This window comes from Paramisgurnus dabryanus, chromosome 13 (genome assembly GCF_030506205.2).
Source record: "Paramisgurnus dabryanus chromosome 13, PD_genome_1.1, whole genome shotgun sequence".
In the NCBI taxonomy this organism is placed as follows: Eukaryota; Metazoa; Chordata; class Actinopteri; order Cypriniformes; family Cobitidae; genus Paramisgurnus; species Paramisgurnus dabryanus.
In genome coordinates, this window is record NC_133349.1 from 12,079,951 (window position 1) to 12,097,937 (window position 17,987).

Here is a 17,987-nt window from a genome sequence, read left to right on the forward strand (position 1 = left end):
CTTTAAACGCAAGGGCGCAAGTTCCGTGGCGGGTTGCTATTATTATGACGGATTTACCAGGCGCACGCCAGGAGCGGTTCACAGCCGAGGAGACCGACGTTCTTGTACGGGGGAATCCCAAGCTTGCCAGCATAAATCGGGCACGCCGTGTAACGGGAGGTGGATCTGCCTCAGGACCTGACGCCAGCAGAGGACATCGCTGCGTCCACCCTCACCGCTGAAAGGGTTTGGGGGCTTTGAAATCGGACCCAAGAAACGCAAGGTCCAACCCCAAAGTAGACTAACAAATCAAGTTCATATACATTAAGGTTTCTTATGAAAACATTTAAATTATTATTTACATAAAATAAACGTAATACAGCCACACAACAAACTTATGAAAATATTTTAATCGTTATTTGCATGAGAATTTTTTAACGCAGCCACACAATAAATAAAAACTATCACCACAATGCTCATCACTATGATTTCCCTTATATCATGTGTTAATATTTTTTATTGTAACAATTTATGATTTGCAAAAATAACTGTTGCATCTGTGTAGATTAGAAAAGCAAATTGTGTGCGCGTTGTGCACGCTATACATTATGGTCAAGCATGCGCTCTTAAAATAGCATAATGAACAACGTGCAACGCGCCACTGACTTTAAACTTTTTTTTTCTGGTCAGTGGCGCAATTGTTTTTTGAAACTGCAAAATAGCATCAGGGATGGTTTGCGCCAGAACACGCCTCTTTTTTTGCGCTGAAACGCCCAGGGAGCGCAAGTTCATTCCCTAGTTTGTCGACGTGCGTCTGTGGAGGGAAAAACCCGCTGTGCGCCGTTGCAAAATACGAATGATACATGCGTCACTGACAAAATCAATTGCGCTGGGTGCAAGATAGGGCCCATAATGTATTAGCATGAAACGAGTGTGATAGCTTGTCTCTGGAAAGAGATTTTTATCTATTTAAAGAGCACCTATTGTCCGATTCGCGTTTTTAAATTTTCTTTGGTGTGTATTAGTACATTTTAACGATATGCAAAAGGTAAAGGATAACATGAGTTATCGTCTCCAACGTAAATCTCTTTTCTTGGACTACAACAAACACATGGATTGTAGGCAACAGTTTAATTCCTGGGATTGGTGATGTAGACAAGACTGACTTTATCATAATTCCTCTCGCTTTGGACTCACAGCCTGTCAGTTAAAGGATTAGTCAATTTAAAAATCCAGATAATTTACTCACCACCATGTCATCCAAAATGTTGATGTTTTTCTTTGTTCAGTCAAGAAGAAATTAAGTTTTTTTTTTTTTGAGGAAAACATTCCAGGATTTTTCTCATTTTAATGGACTTTAATGTACCCCAACACGTAACAGTTTTAATGCAGTTTAAATCGCAAGATCCCAACGAGGCATAAGGGTCTTATCTAGCGAAACGATTGTCATTTTTGACAAGAAAAATCAAAAAATGCACTTTTTAACCACAACTTATCTTCTTCCTATGGCTGTGTCACAAGCATGCGCGACCTTACGTAATTGCGTAATGACGTTGAAAGGTCACGTGTTACATATATGAAACGCACATTTGCGGACCATTTTAAACAATAAACTGACACAAAGACATTAATTAGTATCATACGACATACAACAACATCGGAACGGTCATCTTTCTTCACATTTGTAAACACTGGGGCATAGTTTCGCATACGTCATCCGTGACCCCTTGACGTGATGACGTATTACGTGAGGTCGTCGCGCTGGCGCGTCACAGGACCGGAGGAAGAGGAGAAGTTGTGGATTAAAAGTGCATATTTTTTATAGTTCTTGCCAAAAATGACAATAATTTTGCTAGATAAGACCCTTAAGGCTCATTTGGGATTGTTTAGAGTCCTTTGTAACTACAAATTTTAACGGCATTAAAACTGTTAACTAAGTATTGGGGTCCATTAAAGTCCATTAAAATGAGAAAAATCCTTGAATTTTTCCCTAAAAAAAAACAATTTCTTCTTGACTGAACAAAGAAAGACATCAACATTTTGGATAACATGGTGGTGAGTAAATTTTCAGAATTTTTAGAGAAAATCGACTAATCCTTTAACTCCTGTTAGCATTGCATTGCGAATCTTTCAAACATGGTAAGGAGCATCACATTTCCGGCTAACGTCAGAGGTATTCAGGCCAATCACAACGTACAGATTAGCTGGCCAATCAGGGACACAGAGCTTTTCAAACCCATGCGTTTCAGGAAGAGAGTGAAATCTGGAGCTACAAACAGGCAGAAGCATTCAATATTTTATTTTACCAAATACACAAAATAACGTTGTTTTTAGCAATGAAATAGGTGCTCTTTAATTCATACTTTTACCATGCACTTTTAAAAATTCTGGGTTATTTTTAGCCCAGCGTTGGGTCAAAAAGGTACCAACCTGTTGTATTGAAATTTAACCTATGCTGAGTTGTTTTAACCCAAAATAAGATGTTTTAACCCTTTGTTGGGTCAAATACAATATAAAAATGTTCTGGGTTCATTTAACCCAATTGCTGTGTTTGTCCATTTTTAACAATACAAGTTTATTTCTCAAGATTTTCTTTTTACAGAAGGAAATGAATATTCAAATACATTTCCCTGTAAAACCGAATGCACAATAAAGCATGTTTCTGGATTGTTCTTTATACGCTCATGGTTAAAGGAAGCATACTGCATGAAATTAGTTATTGAAACATATTGAATATTGTATAATGAACACTGTAGTCCTCCAGATGCAGTGGCTATCCTGGCTTTTTGAGGTTTAGGCTGGTACTGGGATATTGAATTCTGATCTGAAATGAGAGAAAAGATGGTGAAAAACAGAATGTCAGTGCTGATATAGTATTGTCCTGCTCATACCCAAGAGACAGACACGAACACAGCGGTTGTCATTGTACTCCGATGGTTGCTGGGGTCTCTCAGTAAGATTTGTGGTTGTCTCTCTTGTTTGGGTTTAGATTCAATATGATATGATGAGCCATGGACTCTCCACTGTGAATTCAATCAATGTCTTATTGAGAGAGAGTTCTGGAGTGTTGTCAAAGTCATACTGTAGCAGACGCTTTTATGTATGTGCTGGCCAGACGAAAGGTCTGAATAGGTGAGGAGATCTGTCCTTGCTTTAGTCTATACATCTGCCTGTAAATCTATTCATGTATCTGTTAGGAATGCACTGATGTAATGGCTGATATTGTAAATCTTATATGCAAGATAGAAAATCAGTTGGGCTACATGTTTCCAATGTTATGCCTGTTTTAAACAAAGAAAGAGTATCGTTCAGTACTTCTAACAAAAAGGAAAAAACTAGTTATTGATTTGGCTACAATTTAGCAACACAAGTATTGAGAGTTTTAATTGGCAATTTTATGAGACAGCTACACTTTCATGGTCATAGGAAAATCAACAGCACTTCTCCACATTCTTTATGAAGTATGACGCATGTTTCTATGGACATAAAACCATCTTCCTCTTCTTGTGATGTGCTCTTCAGACATTTCTGGAGTGCAGTACGAGAACGCCTTAAAAAATCTCATAAAGCAGGGATTTTCATGCACATATTAATACGTTTTGATGAAACTTTTCTCCATATATGTTTCTTTAGCTGTTGCAATACTGTACAATATGAATAAAAATGTCAGCAACTGTAAGACTCCACAACACAAGCTTTTGAATACATGCAGGTTTGTATCAGACATTACTGAATCTCAATTTTACTGTAGGGTCCTTGTCTTTGCTTTATAATTCATAGCTGTCAACCTTCAGTCTAGATTTGCTCGTTTAATGAAGGTTTTTCTGTCCACCTCTACAATAAGCCGTCAGACCGCATAAAAACTCTTTTTATGCCAAGGCAACAAGGACTTTCTGGTCTTGTTTTGTAAATAAACACGGAGACCTTGAAATACAGCGGTGGTCTTATACACTGGGTTGAGATGTAGGAGTGCAGTTGACATAAAATACTTTCGGGAACTTTGTGGCATGCAATTTTTAAACAGTATTTGGAATATTTGTCCTTATGCCTTAGGTTTTATGACTCCTGTTAAGGTCAAAGAAAATACGTGAAATGTTCTCTCAACCGACTGAATAATAATATTTTACAATTAACTGGTAAAAAGAAAAATGTTTAATTAAAAATGATAATTAGTTGATGAACCCAAGCACTTACCTCATTGCAGTCATATAAATTCGAACCCAGATACAAATAAAATATTTTATTAAAAGAAAACATTGATCAACATCTTGTAGTTCAATGACACAGTGTTTGGTCAGCAGATACATAAGAATGTGTTTGTGCTAGGCTGTCCTAATTTATTTAAGGTAAAAACAGTTATTAAAGATCCATACTCATGATTGTATGTTTATGTATGTATTTATATAAAAAGTTTGGTTCCAAAACGCAATATATCCATTTTGACTAATTTGGTTACAAATGTGTTTTCTATACGAAGAAAGTGACAAGATGAAAACCACTATTTTTTTTGTTACAAACTTTCACATAGCATCTTTAGGTTATAAAAAAATAAAAAAAATCAAATCCATAATTTGATTTTCAAAGCTTTATTATAAAACAGATTTTTTTTCACAAAATGCAATAAAAAATAAAAAATGCTATAAATCTATTGAACCAATATATAAATGTGCATTCATCTTTGCCATGTTATATTCATTTAGTTGACTAGTGGCATACACTGATTCAAAAAATAAACATTAATGGCATTAATCAAAACATTTACGTGTCATATTAAAAACACTGTCATTGCTGCTGTTATTCTTGGGATTTCGTCGCTGAACTTTTTTGACAGCGATCCGCTGTAAAATGTTTTGGTCCTGCTCTTGGTCCTGATTTTCGTTGACTTCGAGTAAAATAATGGAAAGTTTTTCATAATATCCCCTGGGGTCAATGTGTTAGCATGACAGAAGCAAGCAACAGCCGGCATTTTTCCGTCGCCCGAGTGGCTTACGTTTCTTTCCCGCTACAGAAAACCACCACAGGTTTATCAATGACATCAAAAGTATTATTTTGTTTTTGTTTGTTTGTTGATCACGAAGTACAAAGGATTTCTTGTGTAGTAGTCAACATGCCGCCATTGTTGTTTACAATGTGTTGAATGGTGCGCTGTGATTTGTTGAGCGGATTTATTGCATTCTGCAAAGAAGGAGGACTGGCGTTTATCGCGTTTTGGGAAAAAAGGGAGAAAAAATGGCAGAATAACACGGCGGATATCAGATTTTGCGTAAAATGAAGTATTTACTTTTTAGTACTGACCAGATACAATACTGATTTTGGTGGTATCTATTAAAAAAGGCATTTATCGCATTTTGGAACCAAACTCTTCATATAAATCATTTTTAATTATCAACATCCTATACTTGCATATGGACTCCATAAACCTACCCACCTGTGTGTGTTATTAACACATATTGCTGATTTAGAACAAGCAAGCAAGTGTTTATGTGTGTATATTTGTGTGTATAAAAAAAACTGGGGCTGGTTGACACTAGGGTTACAGTACATTTCAGTACAGTACATTGCCTACGCAAATATTGCCGTTTCAAAATAAACCCACCTGGGGAAATATTCAAAGGAATTGAATGCTTCTGCCTGTTTGTATACCAACACCTCACAGTTTTCCCTCTTTGTATAAAGAAATTTTAGAAACGTCACACTCCGTAAAGACAGGACGCCTCAAGGCTAAAAAAGGGCTTGAAAGACGTTTCGGTATTCATGCTGCGTTCTCTCTCCTTCGCTACGCTCGGCATTGAGAGAGTAATGCCCAAATTGTCATCTTTTGTGAATGTACTGAAGGGAGAGATACTCTATAGAAAGAGACAAATATACAAACAAGTAAAAACTACACAGAAGTTTCGGGAGAGTCTGTAATACCCAGATATGCGGTGCACAGACGTGTGGTTACGCTAGATTTTTTCTTCTTTCAGACTCTGTTATTCAATCGGAGCTTAGTGTATGTCTCTTTTTATAGCCTTCCACAAATGTTTTTAACCACATGAGGCTTTGTACTGTAAATGGCAGATTTACTGTACTTTGATTTCTGGTTGAACTTTATGGAGTTGATATTTGAATGTAAGTGATGGCAGTGACCTTCAGCTGATTCTTCTCTGTCGTGTTGTCTTTCTCCCGCAGGCTCCTACATGATGGTCAACTCCTCCCAGCATGCAGCTGGGCAGAGGGCTCAGCTTCTTCTGCAGACGTTAAGTGAAAATGACACGCACTGCGTCCAGTTCAGCTACTTTCTGTACAGCCGAGACGGCCACAGCCCCGGGGCACTGCGCGTTTATGTGCGGGTCAACGGTGGGCCGCTTGGCATCCCAGTATGGAATGTCTCTGGCTCGCGTGGACGACAATGGCATCAAGTGGAACTGGCAGTCAGCACATTCTGGCCTAATGAGTACCAGGTGAGCAACATCATGAATTAGTCACTTTATATTGAGGTAGATGCAAAGAGCCAGTCAGATACCTTGAAATGCAAGGCTTTGTTCAATGCATTGGCATAATTTCTACTAAAACAGGAAGTTAAGGCGGGGCATATTGAGTGGCCCCTCCCCCTTTAAAATAGCCAGTAGCGTTTAGTTTACCTCACATCCTGGAATCTGATGATAAAATCCTTGATCCGTATTGGTAAAACTGCTTAAATCGTTTAAATGCAAATTTTGCTTTTTTTGTAAAATACAGTATACTTATTTTAAGTATACTTACTTAATAGCAAATACTACGCTAATTACCTGCTGTCGTGTTGGCCTTTTTTAAACAGTGCGAGTACGTCTCAAATGAACATTGTGACTGACAGTAGTTGTAATCGCAACGGCAGGCCTGGTAAACAGATTTTCGACAACATGCTTCTAAAGTTGCATTGACAGAAAGTATATCAGATCTCCGCCGACAGCATCGTGCATAGACGATTTTAACCTCACGTATTACACAAACAGCGATGTAGACTACTGTCTTATTAGTCATGCCTCTTGCTCTGTTTAATTAACATTGATCTCTGCCTGAATGTAGGTTAGGGCTACCGACACAATATAAACCAAATCAATAGCTTAAACATTGTCCTCCTTATCTACTAACCAAATTTTCCTACAGCTTACAAAATGTCTGCCTATGACAGCCTATTCACGCCCCCTTATGTCGATCGAAAGTTGTCAGCGGTCGGTTTGCGTTTGGGCTTCACTTTTCACGCTGCCGTAGAGGTGCAAGCGGGGGACTTCATCCATAAATTCAATTTCTCCTTTCTGCAAACTCTGCGCATCTGTCAGAAAGCAATTTACTTGAGTAGTGTTCGCTTTATCGAGATTTGTCAATCTCTCCAACCTAATTAACTTTCACATGCTGCTGAAAAGATCTGGCCTTCATTTGTAAATAACACTCTTACTACCAGCCAATCAGAGGTGAAGATGGAGGTCACATGATGATGGGAAGGCACAGTTGTGTTGTGCGTGGTTTGTGCTTTTTTTAAGTTTTAGGTAAGCTTAAATCCGACTCTGTTTATATTCATAATGTCCCTTATTGATATCGTGCAGCATTAAGCAATGCGAATTATTTCAATAAATATTTGTATTTAATATCACGTTTCTCTTACATTATTATGCAGTGGGTGATAAATGTTGTTTCATGCTGACAAAATGTTGACATAAACTGACAAACAAGCAAACGTTGTGTTATTCTAATAGCAGCACAGTCATTCGCAGTCTTCCATCATTAAAATGGCACCGCAGACATCTTGCACGACTTGTAGTATTTAGGAAGCAGGCACCGAACGACTGCCATAATAGTTTGTGCGTGTAATGAGATGACATCGCTATTTCTCAGTGTCGTTTTCTCACAGCAGGATTCGACGTGGTAAATCACGCTTTGGGTCTGGAATACGGCACGGTGTCCCGTTCAATGATGAGTTAGAGCTGTGCCATAATCCCAGCAGGCGCAGCGTTTAGGCCATTGCTGTAACACTCAGCCAATAAGAGGGATCATTTAAAGCTCTGTTCCAACAATTGTCACATTTTGAGACCATTCAGACCATCTCTTGTGGCAACAACAATTTGTCCCCATCAGTAATTCCCCTTAATTTAATAGCTTGTTTATGTTTACCGAAGCGCCTTGTGATCTCTTTTGTCTGTAATGGCACAGACATGCTGCGGCTAAATACAGTGCCAGTCTTTCATCCTCATGTTTTTTCGTTTAGATATAGAATGCATTACCATTTACTGTAGGCCTTTAGCAGATGTTTTATTCTCAGTGACTTATAAAAGTGAGGAAAACAATAAAGCGATTAATCCTAAAGTGCCAATAATATGAGTAGTGCTAGACAGGCATGGTTTGCTTGTTAAAGGAAAACACCACCGTTTTTCAATATTTGATTATGTTCTTACCTCAACTTAGACAAGTTAATACATACCTATCTTTTTTCAATGCGTGCACTTAATATTTGTGCAGCGCCTCGTGAATGTGTTAGCATTTAGCCTAGCCCCATTCATTCCTTAGGATCCAAACAGAGATGAATTTAGAAGCCACCAAACACTTCCATGTTTTCTCTATTTGAATACTGTTACAAGAGTAGTTACACAAGTAAGTATGGTGGCAGAAAATTAAACTTTGTTGGGAGTCATAGGAATGAATGGGGCTAGGCTAAATGCTAACACATTCAAGAAGCGCAGTACAATAAGGTGACCAGACGTATCCGTTTTCTGGGGACAGTCCCGTTTTTTGTTTTTTTGTCCCCGACTGGAGCTGTCCCCGGAAATGTCCCCGTTTTACAGCACGTCCAAAACAACCAGCAAATACACTGAAAACCCCGATCAGCATGTAGCCTTTGTAGTACCAGACTGGAGCAATCATGTAATGATTATTTTTACCAGCAGATGGGGCCGTGAGCTACACTGATTTCTTGGTTGGGCGCCACTGACTTAGCGAAGAAGAATTTACCTAGAGATACATGAGAAAGCGTCTCATGTGCAAGGGAAAAGAATAGATTTAGGCTACAGAAATTGTTCAATTAATTGAATTAGAATCAGTAAAAAAAATACTTTATTAGTATTTTTTCGTGTTTTCACTACAAATAAAACAATTTCTTAAAACAGGATGAGCAGGAAAATAAGTCTAGTTTTTACACCAAAAATATCAAATTCGTGCTTAAAACAAGCAAAAAAAAAAAAATCTTACCCCATTGGCAGATTTATTTGCTTGTTTTAAGAACAAATTCACTTCAGTTTAATATTTTTTTGTCTTGGAGCAAGATTTTTTTCTTAGGGGATTTTTCTTATGAAGAAAATGCATCTTGATTTGAGAATATTTAGATATTTGTACTGAAAGCACGAAAAACTACTACGAAAGTAAGAAAATAATTTTTGCAGAAAATGTTTTGTCCCCATTTTTTATTCATAGATAACAACAAATGAGATTTTAATGAGATTTTGACCATTGAACTAGGAAATGTCCCTGGTATTCATTTAAAAAATCTGGTCACCTTACTGTACAAAGACCAGGGACGTCGTTAGGCCTATTTTAGGGGGGCTGAAGCTACCCCAAAATGTTCCTAAGCCCCCCTAAATGATTATAAGAACAACAGTAAAATTTGATTTATCAAAAACCGTATCCTCATTAATATTTAGACTCAACAAATGTTATATATCCAGCTACAAAAAAACATCTGACAAGTCGGACAGAATACGCTAGATGTCGAACGTCAAGTGACCAAACCGGAAAACGGCGATCGCTTCCGGTTGCCTGTATTAGTGATGGGTCGTTCGCGAACGAGCGGCTCTAAGAGCTGATTCTTTGTAGTGAACGAGCAGAGCCGAATCTTCAGACGCATGCAGGGGAGCCGGCTCTTCTAAGGGAGCCGAGCCAGAAGAGCCGAATCTATGAAAAGAGCCGGACTGCCATCACTAAAATGTAGAGCCAGCGCTTGAGCCGAAAGAGCCGAATCAATGGAAAGAGCCGGACTGCCCATCACTAATACACACGCTAGTAAGCACGCTAATGGTAAAATAAAGATTGGTAAGTGTCGTGATACGGAGGAGTGAAATTGTAAGTTGTTTTTAATTACCTGCTGGCTGCTTACCTTTAGCTACGTTTTCTTGAGGTAAAGGAATGGGAATATTTTGGTTTGCTATGTCATGAAAAACTTTAGTCTTGCACAAGCAAAATACAAGAAATTGTTAACTTAGCAATCTAATCACAACTCTTTATTCTTTGCCAACAATATAGGCCTAATAATCTTTAAAATAAAATATCTCTTAAATAAAATATCTCTAAAAGAGGCATATTCAACAGTATCAATCCCCATAGAATGTTGTTGTCACTGAAAACTAAATGTCATCATAGGGTCCCTGTTAATACAATACTGTTGTATCCTTCAATTCATTGAGCAGATGAGATGGATATTAGAAAATATTTTAGGAGAGAGAAAGAGAAGCAGCTGCAGGAGATTGGCAGGCCAGTTGATTCTGAGGGAGCCGGACCCGGTGTGATTGAGGTCAGTAATGGTATATAGGTCTAAGGATAGTTTTTCTTTTCTTTTCTTGAATTTCTTATAACAATAAGCATTTGTTGGCAGGTCTAGGCACTATGCATAGCATACACTACATTTTTTTTCATTATATTTTATATGCTAGCTATATTCTAACTAGGCCTGAGACTATTTTAATCATATAATGTGATAAATTAAATATTAAATACGTACATGTTCCCTAAAAGTAGGCTAAATATGAGTAAATGCCCACACTATCCACAGATACACATGTGAAACAAAAATGAAAGCAGTCATACAGTACATATTATACAGTAATCATTACTCCAAATCTTTTATTCCATCTGCCATCAGGTTATTGTATTTATACAGTAGCCACTTTAAAAAGGATCCATATCAATAGCTTACCTGGTAAAATACTGCCTTTTTGTTGTTGATTTATATTATACATTGTATTCATTTGGCAGAATAAATCATCTTTAATTGAGAAATGCTCAAACCCGTGTCTTGTCAAATATCACTATGACTTTAAAACTCTAGTTCTTGGGTTAAACTGTATGCAAGTCAAACAAAATTGCACTCTGATTGAACCTATCCACCATAGCATTCTGTGTGTGGACAACTTAATATAGAAATTAGATATAGTATGCTATTACTTTACAGTTACAAAAGCATACAGATAGGATTTAAGTCATTGCTTATAGAATAACTAATCAGGAGCAAAGTCTGGCCTAAATTCCCCCATGCAGCTTTGATGTGTCTAAAAGCTAACATTACAGTAACTTTTATTTAACAGAGTAGAAATGGAAGAGGAGGATATGTCTGTCATGTTTTACTTGTTAACATCTTGGTTTCTTGACTGGTTGTTGACATAATTGTAGCTCAGATGTGAGTGCAAACATTTTGCAAACACAAGTTACAAATACTCTGTGGGCTGAGCCCCCCCTGTCTTCCAATCCTAGTGACGTCCCTGACAAAGACTAAAAGTGCACGCATTGATAAAAGATAGAGATGTATTATTTTATCTAGTTAAGGTAAGAACATAGTAAAATATTGAAAAACGGTGGTGTTTTCCTTTAAGTTGTGACGTTATGCTGGGTACACACTAAAAGATAATCGGGCTGACTTTGGGCCGATTTCCCCCCTTTCGACAATTTTAGCTATGTACCGATTATTTTGATGGTTCTATAGATTATCTTATCAGATTTTCCCTTGGTGTGAGGTGTTTTAAAAGTGTCCGAACCTGATCGAAAGAACGTCGGAGCCGCCCCAATCGTGAATATTAAACATTTAAGATCAAAAATCTTGATGTGTGGGGAACCCAGAGGACAGATTTGTGCACGCTCTTGAGATTATCACGTGAAACGAAACAATATCCAATCAGAAAGCGAGATGAGGGAAGACAAAACCATAACAACTACAGTCATGGCACAGCAGGCACAGTCCAAAGTGAGATAGACATCAGAGATGTTCAAAGCACATTTTATGTCATTTCTTTATACCCGTAGTTCTCCTTGTTTGTTTACTGTGAAGTCACGTTTGGCCGTGAGAGACATCGCGAGATCTCCTTGAGATTTCCTGTGTTCCCAGTCGAGACTCTGGTTGACAATCTGTTAGTGTGTGGTGTGCTGTCTTTGACACATCATGGCACAGCACACACTATAAGAGCAAAATCTAGGATTTTTTTATCCTTATGTTTGTGGTCTATCACATTTTGAAAATCTTATAAGATTTAAAAAATCTTTTGGTGTGTACCCAGCATAATGAACACCATTTTTTGGCCAAAGCCTCCATTTGCATCATTTGAGACTACAATCACAACAGCCTTTGCACTATTTATTCATATTACACATTTAAGCTGTACCTTTTTATAAACTAACAGTGTACAATACATTTTCCAAGCTCAAAGAGTCCCGGGACACCAATACTTTAGCGATTCATAAAAGAGGAATTACTTTAAGGCCATCTGGGATTTCGGTATGGAGATAAAGGTTAGGATCTGAAGTTTTACAGCACCCTGTGAGTGCATATTAGTATAGTTTGTTGTTTACTTTAGGCATTTGATGGAGCCATTGGACTCGGAAGCTGTGACGTGCGACGTCCGACTTAACAAGCGTGGATAGCCATATGGTGTTTAGCTTCATAAAGGACAAGGAAGGTTTAAAGTGCAATGAGTCTGAGTAAATATTGACTATTAAATGTTAATTTCTGTGTACTGTACCTTTAATCAAACAAGTTTCCTGCAAGTGAGCATCTACAGTATGTGTAGTAGTGTATGGCGCATTGTTTATCACCTAAAGGTTGGCATCTTCTCAGGTCTAAAAAAAATAACATAGGCAATTTGAGATTTGTGCGCAAGTCTTTTTCTCAGAACACAGTGAACCCTAGATGTGCCGTGAAGATGTATTTGCCAGTTCCAGGAAAATGACCTTTGCTATAAGGCACAAAAAGCAGCACAAGGGCTTTTGCTGGTCTTATAATGTGTTTATGTATTTGACATTGCATGTCTTTCTCTCAGTCCTGGCAGTATTTTTGTTCACCCATGGCCTCTTTCATCTTGAACTTAAACTGGCCTTCCTATATTCACATGGGGAAAAGATAAAGTTAGACCTTTAACAAGTCTTAAGCTAGTAACCTTTGCTTATGCGTAATGGGTGCTAAGCTTACCCGACAACTGCCTCATGACTCACCACAAAGGGAATGAAAACAAATGAAACACAACAGGCAGATCCAAGGCAAAAAGACATTGTTCATTCATTCCAAATGAATAAATAGAAGCGCTAAGGCCTTCGTAGTGCTATTATACATTCAGCCGCTTCTAGGAAAAAGATGAACTCCAAGGACAGCATACAATAGTTGATGCTCACTAGAGGCTTTTAGCTTTAAAGCATCTGACTTAAAATATTATTCATTGTTTGTATCGGTGTCTTTATCTCTTAGTCATCTTCTTTAATGATAGTTTTAGTAAAGAGCTCTGCTGTTTTTGAGAGCATGAGCACTTTGCTTTTACAGAAGGAGGTGAATGGTAGGCGATAGGCAAAACAGTTTTTTTCTAGAGCTGAAATCATTAAACTGATTATATTTGTAAAGTGAAATCCTCCTACTTCATTTAAGACCACCGAGGTTGGATTGTTATTTAGAAGGAGCTAATAGCCTGTTTGTTCGACTCTTGTTTTTGCTTCATAATTAAGGGTTTCATACAAAATAATGTTTTCTTTCCACATAACAATGATAAGTGGATTGAGCCGTTAATAGATTTCTGATAAACAAGTCGAAAGGCTCATTATTTTCAGCCACATTGTTTTCTCCTCATTGCCTAAATTGAATTCTTCATAAGAAAGTGTTTTTATTAAAGAAAGTAAACACAATTGAATGTAAACATAGCACTGAACCTCTGCGAAATTTGTACATGATAACACAGAAATGTGTTTTTGTGGAGAAGAACTAAATATCACCTAATCTCTTGCTGACCCAGACTGAAAGAACAGAGTAGACACAAATTGCTTTCTGATTAATTGGACCGCAGTGTACAGCCATAAAAACAGTTTGAACATTAACAAATGTACAAATAAGCCTACTTTTTGATGAGTGCATAGTTTTTGAATTTCTTTTGCTACGAGATGTCTCTGCTTTCCTTTAGCTTAGTAGAGCATACCACACAGCAACGCAAAGGTCATGGGTTCGATCAAAGATATTGGATATTTAAGGAATAATTGACGACGGGCCGTTAAATTATTAGAAAAATAATGCACACCTGAGGTTCTAATTAATGAAGTTATTAGAAAAAGACCTAGAGAGAGGGCGAGTGAGCAAGTGAGAGAGCGATTGTGTGAATCAGGCTACCTCTGTGCGTCTCTAAACAGTGTTGTTATTGCCTCTGAAATCGTCTGTCATGTTGTTTTTGTTAGTCCGTTATTACAGTTGACTATGCGAAGTGATATGGAACTGTAAAGCGGTCAAGAGAGCTGCCTGGAACTACGTTCGGCGCATAAACTGTAAAAAAAGATGGACGACGCCTGTTCGCTCCCTTCCATTAGTGAAAAGTGAAGCCGCCAGTGTCCCGATATGGCGCTGACATCTTGGGTCTTGAGTCTGCGCAGTAGCGATTTCGGGACCAGTCATACGCAGTAGTGAGCAGGAAGGTAAGCCGCAAAATCAAAACCCCGCCCTCGCTCTCGCAGAATGCGCATATCACACGATATCACAGCTGTCACGTGACACCACCATTTTTATATTATTAAATAACTAACTAAACACAAACTTATTTTAAAAACAAACATTTGAATTTACATCAGTGTGATAAAAACTACAATAAATGACAGAAACCAGGTTCGGAAAAAAGATCATTGAAGTGTAATTAATTTTTTTAGTTGGTCTCAAGTCCCATTTAATAACATGGGGAGGCGGGGTTTATGACCTATACTGGGACCAGTCACTGGGGGGCGATCGAGACGTTTTGGCTTCACTTTTCAGGGCTTGTGCGGCACGCTTGGTTCGGCGTGCATCTTCCAGAAAATATTTGCACACCTCAGAACGTTCCTCAGCCAATCAGATTCAAGCATTCAATGGACCCATAGTATAAAACGAGATGTTGCACCGCTATTACTATGAATGGGATAAAAAAGCAACGCTTATTGTTGCCGCTTTGGTGATGGGATGTCCCGTGTTTCAGTTAAAAGAAACAATTATCAATTGATAAAGGCCGACAAATGTCTGGGGTATGGACTTTATATGGGCTAAGTGTGCAGAGTAGACCACAAATGAACATAAAAAGTTTAAGACACTTCCACATTTTGTACAACCTTTATAATTTTTGAAGTCTAAATGCATTTACTAGAAATAAAAAATAAAAGCAATTAAGACTTTAAATTCATAAAGGTTGTGTTCATCTGTGAAGATTATTTTGTTGGACAAAACATGTAAGTGTCAAACTTTTTTTAAATAAAGGGATTATTTTTTGCGATAATCCAAAATTCGATGTGAAAAATTAATGCTCTTTTTAGCCAGGGAGCCAGTGTCTAGCTAATTTCCGGGGTTTCCCTGTGACACTCTATTTTGAACCCAGTGTTAGGTCAATAGGAACAAACCCAGCTGTTAGGTCAAATGAACCTAGAAAATGTTTGGATTTGACCCAACATTGCGTTAAATCAACCCAGCATTTTGGGTTGAAACATCATAGGTTAAATTACATTTCGTCCTTTTTTGACCCCAAAGCTAAGTTGGAAATGACCTAAGATTTTTTAGAGTGCAGGGAATGCCAAATATATGACGTGAAAGCATGGCCATTACCAGCTATGAGGTCTGGACCGCGGTAAAATTTTTATTTAAAAAAATAAAATTGGACGTTTCCTGAATGACTAATTCGTTTTTCAAAACGACTTATATTGGTATCTGTATATAAAATTAAGTTTGGGCAGTTGTAAAATGTGTAAAATGACAAAGATTGACTTGAGCCACAAGGTCGCGGGTGCAAAATTTGCAGTGTTGCCAGATCCCATTATTAAAAATCCTCGTTAGGCATACTGTTTTAGCAATTAACTCTTTCACCGCCAGCGTTTTTTAAAAAAGTTGCCAGCCCCAGCGTTTTTCATGATTTTCACAAAAGTTTAATGTCTTAACATACAAATATATACCAATATATAAATATATAAATGTAATACATACAATACATACAATATACCAAATGAAAGAACAGACCCTCTGCTTTAAAAAAAAAAAACGTTTTATCCTACCTTCAATAGTTCTTTTGTAATCAGCTTTTGAATATGGGTAGGTTTCTGCAAAAACACCACATTTTGAGCAAAAAGCAGAGATAATTCCATTTTTGTGACAGACTTTTCATAGAGTTCCCATTCAGAGCGATCTTTAAAACAGACACGGACATGCATCCGCTTGCCATAGGGCAATACTTCCGGGTTTAAAAAGTTGCGGAAGGGCGCCACCTAGTGGATAATAGTGGTATTGCGGAAAGACGGAAAAACTCGTCATTGGCGGGGAAGCGTTTTCTCTTTATTGACGAGATATCTCGTCAATGGCGGGGAAAGAGTTAATGAGACACTGTGGGATATTTGTAAAGTGATGATTAGATGATTTCTTTGATTAATTTCTGAAAGACAAGTTTAAACTTTGGTCTTTATCACCTGTTATTTTTTGTTTGTTTTTCGTAATAATATCTGGCAACACTGGGTGACCAGCACTTACAGTAAAATGACAGTTATCGAATAAGGGGCATCATTCAGTGCAGGCAGGTTATTGCTGGCAGGATAATACATTCGGGAAGACAGAAGCAGTAATCATTGTGATAGTGTCAGTAAGAGTATGAACAATATCAACACTATCAAAAACAGAAAATAACTTGGGTACAAAGATGTAGAACAATTGGGTTTAAATTATGCCAAATATGTTAACACCCCAAGCATAAAACAGTAAAGCTAATCTCAACAGAAATAAGCATTAAACAAAAAATTTCTTCTCGTCTTGCACCAGCTGTGTGACACGCCAACGCAACCTCACGTAATACGTAATGACGTCATTACATATTACGTGAGGTCGTGCTGGCGTGTCACACGGCTGGTGCAAGACGAGAAGTTGTGGTTTAAAAGTATATATTTTTATTTTTATTGCCGAAAATGACAATAGTTTTGCAAGATAAGACCCTTATGCCTTATTTGGGATCGTACTTATAAGTATACTAAATACAAGTACTAAAGATTTGGTTTATTGATCTATTAGCTACACAATTATTGTGCAAAAATAGTACATACTTAAAGTGTATTTAGTGCACTTTTTTCACCTGACTAGGATAGCATTTGTTAACTCTTAAAACCCCACCCTGGACCTCACTAATTTTCAAACCCTGGCTAGGGCCATGCTTGAAAGCACTGTAATTTGTATTCGATTTGGATACCAAGCCCTTTTCAAAACTGAATGTTATGAAGTTACAAACAGGCCAAAATTTTCATTATTGATCACTGCGGTCACTTAATACTTGCGTATTTCTAAACTCTAATATGACTCATCGCTCTCCCGCATTTGTTACACGAGATACCATATTTCATTCCCGTCAGCTGTATCTGAACATCAACGGATAGAGGAAGTGAAGAATGGAGGCAGAGAGGATTCACTTTGAGTTTAATATTTGAGTTGAAACCTCTACCGTCTGCCATGCTCACTCATATATTTCTGCTGTTATTGGTGAAGGTGTAAGAGATAGTGAGAACTTGTTATCAAATATTAAAGATGTTATCGCCCCTGCCAGGACTGCCAAAAAGTATCTGGGTTCAGCCTATTCGAGTCTCTCTTTCTCAGACTATACAGGCGGTGCAATTAAATTTACATCACATCAACAAATCTGCATTCTTGTATTTTTCTCTCCGCCACATTGAACAACAGAGCTGAAGCTACGAAAGAGTAATTGGACCTGACACATTCATGAGAAAAGGCATGAGAGTGTAAATAATAAAAACTGATGACGGGTAAATAAAGAAATGTGAGCCGT

At 37.7% G+C, this 17,987-nt stretch overlaps 1 protein-coding gene across 14 annotated transcripts in view; it reads left to right on the plus strand.

The window, feature by feature from the left end:
* ptprub (protein tyrosine phosphatase receptor type Ub) overlaps window positions 1-17,987 on the plus strand; it is a 251,449-nt gene that overhangs the window by 124,633 nt on the left and 108,829 nt on the right. For all 14 annotated transcript variants that reach the window (XM_065298426.2, XM_065298432.2, XM_065298433.2 and 11 more), the window contains exon 3: window positions 6,151-6,422. In XM_065298426.2, the coding sequence (XP_065154498.1) occupies window positions 6,151-6,422 (272 nt within the window). The remainder of the gene's footprint in view (window positions 1-6,150; window positions 6,423-17,987) is intronic.